The following is an 8,620-nucleotide window of genomic DNA, read 5'->3' as shown; positions in this document are numbered from 1 at the left end:
AAGATTGCAAGCAAGAATATATGAAAAGCACCTGGCCAACAGAAGACACTCAACAAATGTTAGCTTGCCTGCTTCCTCTCGTCTTTCCTTCCTTTCTAGGGAGGGTAGGGCCCTGGGCCAACTTCTATTATATGTTTAGTCTTTATGTTGGATTTCGTGAGCAAATCCATGAAACAGGGCCATCTCAGTTGACTCTCCTGCCAGTGTTGTTGCTGCTCACACCACTGGAACAGAAAACTCACCTGTCAGCTTAGCGCCTTGTGGGGGTTTATCTCATTTACCTGCATGAGGGGGAAAGCCCACTAGCCTCGGCAAAATGGCATTCTGGGTCTCCAGCTGGTAGAGCAAGGAGGGGGCAATGGGAGAGGTGGAGAACATCAGTACTTCTCGAGCACCGGTCTCTGGGCGGAAAGTGCTCTGGGAAACAGGAATGGACTCTGGGGCTCTACCCCAGGTACCTGGAAGTCTTTGAACCCTGATTTCCCCTCATAAAAACTGAGCCGACAGTATCTACTTCAATATCTACATCGTTGTGCTGATTGAATCAGATGCTTCTTAGGAGAAAGGAGGCAAAGTTCTCTAAATAGGAAACACATTCACACGCCTGACTTGTAGAAAATGGACCTGCAGAGATTTAATTGATGCATAAAACACAGAATTGTCACCAGAGCTGGTCGTATCACATGAGCTATTCCCAAAGCACACAGAATGAGCCAAATAACAAATAGGACATTTTCTGTGGGTAGGCTGATGCCTAAAACATATCTGAGGAGGTGAAAAAGCCAACTGGATCTCGGTCTTATTCATGGCAAAGAAATGAGTGATGGGGCGGTGAGTGTCGGTTTCTGAGGGCTAGGGAGGCAAGAGCAACCCCACAGCTTTCAAGACATGAAAAATGGGGACATTTTGTTTAAACAAAGAGACAGATGTCTGAGAACAGCAGCTCCACCTGGTACAAGGGCCCTCCCTGACAATGCTGGGCACTGGCCCAGGCTTTCACCCCAAGCTCTGGGAAGAGGCAGCAGTGGGATCGGGGCGGGGGGCGGGGGCAAGGTAGAAAAGATAGGTGGAAACTGAGTCCATGAAAGCACCGAAGGTGTTCTAGAGAGAGAAAACGAGATGAGGACCAGAGGCCATCCCAGTCTTTTCCTGTGGTGGCTTGATTTTTTGGTTTTTGATTTTTTTAGCTTCCTGGAGAAATAGTTTGTTGGGGACCTGAGATGCTAGCTGGAGGGTTCTGGGGAGGAGCCCCAGGCAATTGGAGGGTGCTTCTAAGGATAGCCCTGAGGAAACCACAGTGTTGGCCGAGAGGAAAAAAGAGGCAAAACTCCCGGGCGTCCAGCCTCCAACAGGGCCTGAGCAACTGAACCAAAACCTGAGATGGTCAATAGAAGAGACAGAATGTCCAAGAAAGGAGATATTTAAAAAAAAGAAAAGAAAGAAAAAGAGAACAAAGAACGAATTTGATTTTTACAAGGCTGAGGTACTAGAGAGACAGGCGCAAGCCCACAAGAGCCAGGTCCCAGGGTACAGGTGTGCTGGGAACCGCCAAGCAGGTCCCTGAAGGTCCAAGGGACTGACGTGGCTCCAGAGGGATTCCCTTGGTTCTGAAGAACTGCTTTCCATCCCTGAGCATGTCCATCAGCAGCCACGCCCACCTGTTGACGCAGGAGCTCAAGAAAGTTCACACACTTCAGGTCAAAACAGTCCACGGTCACAGAGAGTGGCTTACTATTTCAGTCGTACCATCCTTTCCACCCACACCCAGCCCTGTGGTTCTTTCAGGTCCTGAGTGGGTGCAGCAGAGCAGACAGGAGAATGCTTCCTCAGAGGTGGGAGTGCAGGTGGTTCCTTGGGCACCTGGTCTCGGGGGAGGAGGCGGCTGTCCAAGCCAAGCGGGCACTCAGTAGTGGTACACCTGCAGTCTGTTGTTCTCATCCAGGCCCAGCTGCATCAGCGTGCTGGAAGTGGTCGTTGGCTTGGGCACCGAGAATACATGTCTGGCCATGAAGTGAAGGAAAACGGTGGGCAGCTGAGCATGTCCAGATGGAGCCAAGAGTCAGAGACTGAATTGGAACCTCCTCTGGCCCCCAGAGCACCAGCAGAGCCTGACCGGCTTGACTGCTACAACAGGAAGGCACTGCGGTTTGGGGTCCTGTTGAAAGGATACGATTTGGAGTCATTCTTGAAACGCTCTAGCCACTTGCGGTTAGCCTCGATCATGCTCTGAAAGTTGGTGCTGTCTGCCTTGGGGACCTGGGAATGGGTGTGCTGCAGGAGGCGAAGCTGCTCACTGGGAAGAGGAAGGAGAAGGGGGGAGAAGAGCAAGAGTAAACAAGGGTGTTGCAGCAAAGGGACATACGACAGAACCAACCAGAGGCCAACCAGGGCCTCCTCAATCTTCCTCTCACCAGTACCAGGAACAGCCTTTTCAGAGATCTCTTTAGCAACTTTGCCCCTCTGGAAAGACAAACATGAGTTCCCAAAAGGGAAGATGATGGTCACCCTCTGCCCATTCTTGGTGCTTGCTACTGCCACTCCTAGGCTTCCACATCCGTCCATTTCCAGCAAATGCATTCAGCAAGGAGCTCCCCTCAACTCAATACTTGCTCAGCCTCTGCTCCCAAACTGGCCCAAAAAATGGTGAGGGACTTATAGTTGGGGTCTTGGGGAGGGGGAAGCACATTTGGCAAGGAATAAGATGAATGGGAAATTAATAACAGGTTTAAATAATTGCCCGTCTGTCTCCCCAACAGGGTGTCCCTCTCACTCCAGATGTTGCTCAGCAGGATTCAGGAAAGAAGGGAGCCATAGAAAGTAGACAAAGAGCTCAATGGCAAAGATGAAGGCCAGATTCCAGGACTGGAGGGGCCAGACTATGGGGCAGTGAGCAGGGTCCCACCACAGTCTCCCCGCAGGTGCCATAGGGCAGCTTCCTCATGAAGCCCAGGCCCACCCTGACTGGGACCTCATAATAGGCACCTGACTTTCCCTAGCTGTGGAGGGGAATCTCAGTCCTAGGCAAGGTGTAGGCAGCTCTGTGGACTGGGGACCTGTCTGACCTCCTAGGGCATTAGGACCAGGAGGTTTGCTGCCCTCAGAGGTCCCATCTGCCCAGGGAGCAAAGCCAACAGCTTGACTGTTCTACAGAGCCCACTAGGAAGCTTACCTGGCAGACACATAGCCCAGGCGGCTCTCCAGGGGGTTAGGGTTGTTGCTGAGCAGGGGGATGCCAGCTAAGGGAGTGCAAAGGAAGAGTTCAGAGGGCACTGGTCCAGCAGAGCCAGACCCAGGCCCTGCAGGATGACTCATTGCTCACCAGCACCTCTGGCCTCCCCAGAAATACATAAGGCAGCACCTCAGAACAAACACACAAAAGCAGGGGGAGTGTCAGAGGCTAGAGATGAGACAGGTGACAGACAGACATTGTTATATTTATTTCTAAAATTCAATCTACATTTCAATTTGGGTTAAGGCAGAAAGAAGAGACCCACCCCACCCCCATATTTTCCTTCAAAAGATTGTTTTTATGGCTTCTCATACTCCCTAGCAGGGCTATGAGACCAGGGGAGGCTATAGGTAAGGGGATGCTGCAGCTAAGGGATTAGAGGCAAAATCCTAGAGTCATAGAGATATGGGGTAAAAACCTGAATTATTACTCACTCACGGGGTATCCTAGAGCACATTACTTAACCTGAGTCTCAGCTTACTCGTCTATAAAATGGGGATAATTACTACCACCAAGAATTACTATAAGGTTTAAAGGGGAATAAGAAAGATAGACAGACATAAATTGCCTGGCCTATAATGTATTGCACAAGATGGGAGCCATTATGATGACGACAATGAGGACTTTTTAGGGTCTGCTGAGCTCTACAATCATAATAAAGGCCCCAATCAGCCCAGGTTCCTGACCCACATCCTGACCATCCTGACCACCCTGACCCACAGTCTCTGGCTGCAGGGTCACTGGCAAGGTCTTCAGCATGGAGCCAGCAACAGAGCCATGGACCAAAACTGGGGGCAGAGACAAAGGGTAAGCAAGAGGAAGAAAGGAACAGTAGGACGAAGAGGGTACGAGAAAATGGAGGAGGAAGAGGAGGAAAGCGGGAAGGCATAGCCAAAACCCAGGGCGGCACAGGGAGGCTTACAGGGAAAATACTTGCGCCACTTCTCCAAAAGGAAGTCGTCTACTGTCTGAGTCACTGAGGAGGGGAGCCGCGGGCCCAGGCCTGGGGCCCAGGCCCACTGGGTGGACACGGGTGCAACAGGAGATGAGGCTGGAACCCTGGTCAGAGAGGCATAGGAGGGAATCGGGGTGCTCCTGGAAGACCGCGGCGAGAACTGAGCTGGCCAGGAAGTGGAGAGCGGAGCGGGTGGCTGGGTGCTGAGGCTGCCAAGAATGCCGAGGACACTGTTGAGCTCACTGCTGATCCGCTGCAGCGAGCTGCTCAAGTAACTGATCTTGTTGGGGAAGGTGGGATTCGAGGTGGAGGTGACTGAAAGGAAAGAGGTAGATGGTGGGGAAGGACTCAGATTCAGAGTCATGGAACATCCCAGACCCAACAGGCACAATGGCACCCTAATGGCTGCCTTTCCCTGCCCCTGCAGACAACAGCCCCTCAGCCCTATAAAGGGGACAGGACAACTGGGGCTTCCCTGTTCCAGACAGAGCAGGCCCTGGGCAGGTGTACAAGCCCCTAGAGAGAAGGAAGGGATCGGGCCCTGTGCCCTTCTACAGGCCAGAACAAAAGAAGAGACAGCCTCTCAGGAGGCCCTGGAGAGAAGAGGCTACGAGGGACAATCTGCAGCATTCAGAAGGCTCAACCCAGCTCTTACCAAGTACCTAGTTCAGACAGCAGACAGGGGCTCACGCACACCCCCACAGGGCTAGGGTAAAGGGAGTGCACTGTGTCCCCCACATCCCCGCCTCCACATCCTCTGGGATTCACCCCTCCCTCCTACACACTCAAGGTGGCCTGTGTGCTGTGCCTCTCCCCTGCTCACCTCCCTGCTGCCGCCATGGTTCACTGTGAGGCAGGGGAAAGGAATCGGAGCTCTCACTGCTCGTGTCTTCCGTGTCACTGAGGTCAAAGGTCACTGCCTTCTTGGTGGGGGTTCCCCTCAGAGTGTCTTCATCTGAAGCCTGATGTGAGGAACCGGTTATTAGTACTATCCATCCTGTGTGATGAGGAGGGACCTAGGCCCTGGGGAATCTGCTCATCTGGGACCCAAAGCTTCAGCAGGCCCCTGGGAGAGGCACACCACACAGGCCACCTTGGGTGGGTAGGAGGGAGGCTAAGAGAACCCAGGTGCCTAAAATACAGGTAACAGGTACTGCCCTCGCCACACTGTCCCTGCAGTGTCTCCTCCTGAGCTTCCCTGCTGCTACACCTCTGCCTTAGGCATGTAGGGAGATACCCCAGCAGAGGGAAGGGGAGGGACACCTGTGACGCATGTCCACTCTCACACTCTGGTCACACGGCAGCGGGGAAGGGCAGGAGCTAGTCCCCTTTCCCTGTGCCTTCCCAAGAGGCTCCAGGGTTACTCAGGACCGCTCAGCAGACATCCTACCCCACAGAAGTGTTTTCCCACTGCCATTTTCACCAACCACAAGCCTGAAGCCAGCAACCCACCCTGGGCACTACAGGCCCAGTTCCCTTAATCCAGGACCAAAGAGCCCAGCCCTATCCTGGGAACAGAAGAGGAAGGTTGTGTGAACACAGGATGACACCTCTTCCCGAAGAGAGGACTCCAGCTGATTCAGCTTCTCCTCTTTCTTCTTCAGCAGGCCGTGGCCCTTCCGCATGGCTGACTTCATCTCATTCAGGTATCTGGTCTCCTGCAGAGGAGAGAAAGGAGAGAGAAATGACAGTGATGCACAAGCTGGACTTCTAGCTCTACCGTTTGCTAGCAGAGTGGTCTGGAACAAATTTTTAGCTCTCAGTGTGGCTATTCATTTGAAAACAAGAAATACTACTTTTCAGTGGATTGTGAGAATTAAACGAGCTAGAGGATGTTACATGCTTACATCATGCCCACACCGAGTACATTCTGAAGTGGTTACTGCCATTACCATCGGTCTCCATTACCACTGTCGTCACCATCACCATCACCATCAGCAGCACCAGCACTGTTGACATTGTTGAGAGGGATTAAGCAGGCAGTGTAACAGGGCCTGAGGGCAGCATGCAGAGAACCCTAGGAAGCCTGCCCCTGTCTGTACCAGACCATCTACTGGGCCAAACCAGGCAGAGGGGCCATAGAACCTGAGGCCTGTGACCGGTTCTAGCACCATCAGAATTCTAGGGACCCCGGTGTGATCCAAGAGGGCAGAGAGCATGGGCATGCTGCAGGTATGTTCAGCCGGTACAAAGGCCTGTGACACCAACTGCTAGTGAGGAAGTTTCTGCCTTTTCATTGCAAACTAGACCATCAGAGAAGCAAACCAGAGAAGGAACTCATTCTATGGTTAGTGTGTCCCAAAATATTTTCATTTCTAAATGAAGTCTTTAGTATGACAGAATGGAAATGCTGAGCACTGGATTTGAAAAATTTTAAACCCCAATCATGCTTTTCTTCTAGAAAATGGGAATAAGATAGCTGTATCCCTTATCTGAATGCTTGAGACTAGAAGTATTTCAGATTTTGGAGTTTTTCCGATTTTAAAACATTTGCTTGACTTCACCGGTTAAAAATATTTTCTAACGAGGAATATTCAACCTGTACTATCTTGTCCACTACACACGGTTAACACGAGGATCAAGCAAGGATCAAACAATTTACTATTCGAGAAGGTGTTATTTGCACACGATATATATGTGAAAATGTAAGTGATGCCAGGACCCCTGTGGCCTTTCTCATGCAGTCCCCAGAATGATCAACGGAGGAGAGTCCAAAGGCAAGGGTTCCACTGGCTGCCACAGGCCTGTGCCATGTAGAACTGGCAGGTTCTCCTCCAGGATTCTGACCTCCTCCAGGTTCTTGCGCATATCTTGCAGGGCCTCAGTGCCTGGAGGGTCATCGGCCACCTCCTGGGCTCTGGCCAGCTTGTGGCACCAGTGCTGTTGGGCAACTTTTAGGGCCGTCTGCCGCCTCCGCATGGAGCGTGTCTGCCGCATCAGGAACTCCTTGGCATTGCGGAGGGCTATCCCCTCAGCGGAGAGGTAGTGGCGGATGCTATGGGAGGACCAGCAGGGCAGAGAAAGAAGAAAAAAGTAAAAGGGAAGACTTTAAGGACCCTGCTCAGGGCACACAGCCACTCCCCCAGCAAATGCCCATCCTGAACAAACAGGAACTGCTGGCCAGCACACAGGGACACCAATTAAACACCTATCGCATGCATCACATGGGTCTAACAGTCTCCCCACCCTGATTCTGAAAGGAATGGTGCCTGGGCCCAGATGTCAGACAGTCTGATCCTCAACTGAGGTCAGCAGATGCCTACTGAAGATCACAGGGCCAGTTTCTTGGCTTGGTAGAGAAGATCTTCCATCCCTGGACCTCTCCCATAACACAATCCTACTAGTGGTCACCTCAATTCTGGGATACAGTCCTCACTCATCCCTCTGGGTACCCTCAACCTGAAATAAAACAAGCTCTAGGAACTCACCTGTCCAAGGATAAGTTAGTCTCCTTGCCCTGGGACAGAGAAGAGGACACTTCTTGGGTTTGTTTCTATGGACATGGCAGAAAAAGACCCACTGAATGTGGCAAAAGTAGACACCCTGCATGATCAAGACACCCCAAAGCCCCTCCCAGTGGCCTAGACAAGGAAATGGCTCTGCCAGGTGCCAGTGCTCTTCACTTATAGGGGCCATTTGGTGAAGATGGTTGGGAGGCTGAGAATAAGAAAAGGAGATCAGGTCCTATATGCAATAGAGCCAGGCTCCCCTCTTGATGCCCCCCACCTACTGATGCACTGAAACTCACCCCCCCATTTTCCACCACAGGCCCCAGCCCCAGCTCACTGTCCCAAGGGATTTCCTCAGGTCCTCAATGTGGAGTTCTGGCTCAAAATGTGGGGAAGCATTACTTTCCTCCGCTGCCAACTCTTTCAGGACATCCTGCTTCCTCTGAGTTTCAGCCTCCAGGTTGCTGTGGTGGGGAAGGAAAGTGGGAGGTAGGGGTGTGAGGCAAGGTCACAGGATGGAGGAGGCCACACTGTCAGGACCACATCCTGATTTTCACTCCCACCCAGGTCCCTGGGGCGGAGCTGAAGCATGAACAGTGGAAGCGGGGATCCCCTGCTTTTTGCAGCCTCAACACACCGCTACCTAAGAAATGCAGCAGGTCCACACCCTTCTGCCTCACTTCTCCCTGTTAATGGGACCATGATGAGATGGGGACCAAGAGCAGCAGAGGTCAGAGGGAAGTGGGAGGGAGATGAGGGTGGCTACGTGCAGGGAGCCCACACCACCTGACATGCTTTTGCAGCTTCAGACTCTGCATCTGCAGCAGATCCACTTGGGACTGCAACTCTATCTTGCGGGCCTGCAGCTCTTCAAGAACCCTTTGGAGCTGCCGCTTGGACTCCACTAAGTGGGTGTGCTCCTTCTTCACCTCCTCCAGGTGCTGATGGTTGACTGTGGCTTCCTAGGCATGTAAGGAAAGACAGAAG

The 8,620-nt window shown here is 52.3% G+C and overlaps 1 protein-coding gene across 8 annotated transcripts in view; it reads right to left on the bottom strand.

The window, feature by feature from the left end:
• Nucleotides 1-609: 609 nt before the first annotated feature.
• LOC306640729 (centrosomal protein of 164 kDa-like) overlaps nt 610-8,620 on the bottom strand; it is a 65,930-nt gene continuing 57,919 nt past the window's right edge. For 6 of the 8 annotated variants that reach the window (XM_079105207.1, XM_079105209.1, XM_079105206.1 and 3 more), the window contains 10 exons: nt 8,420-8,595; nt 7,971-8,097; nt 7,613-7,677; nt 6,972-7,179; nt 5,735-5,842; nt 5,008-5,146; nt 4,152-4,499; nt 3,170-3,236; nt 2,171-2,293; nt 610-2,000 (listed from right to left, as the gene is read on the bottom strand). In XM_079105207.1, coding sequence (XP_078961333.1) covers nt 1,904-2,000; nt 2,171-2,293; nt 3,170-3,236; nt 4,152-4,499; nt 5,008-5,146; nt 5,735-5,842; nt 6,972-7,179; nt 7,613-7,677; nt 7,971-8,097; nt 8,420-8,595 — 1,458 coding nt within the window. In that variant the 3' untranslated portion in view covers nt 610-1,903. The other 2 variants (XM_079105205.1, XM_079105208.1) reach the window with 2 other exon arrangements.

Source organism: Sciurus vulgaris, assembly GCF_902686455.1.
Source record: "Sciurus vulgaris genome assembly, chromosome: 11".
NCBI classification, from domain to species: Eukaryota; Metazoa; Chordata; class Mammalia; order Rodentia; family Sciuridae; genus Sciurus; species Sciurus vulgaris.
The sequence above is the reverse complement of the archived record's forward strand: the minus strand, read 5'-3'. Positions and strand labels throughout refer to the sequence as shown.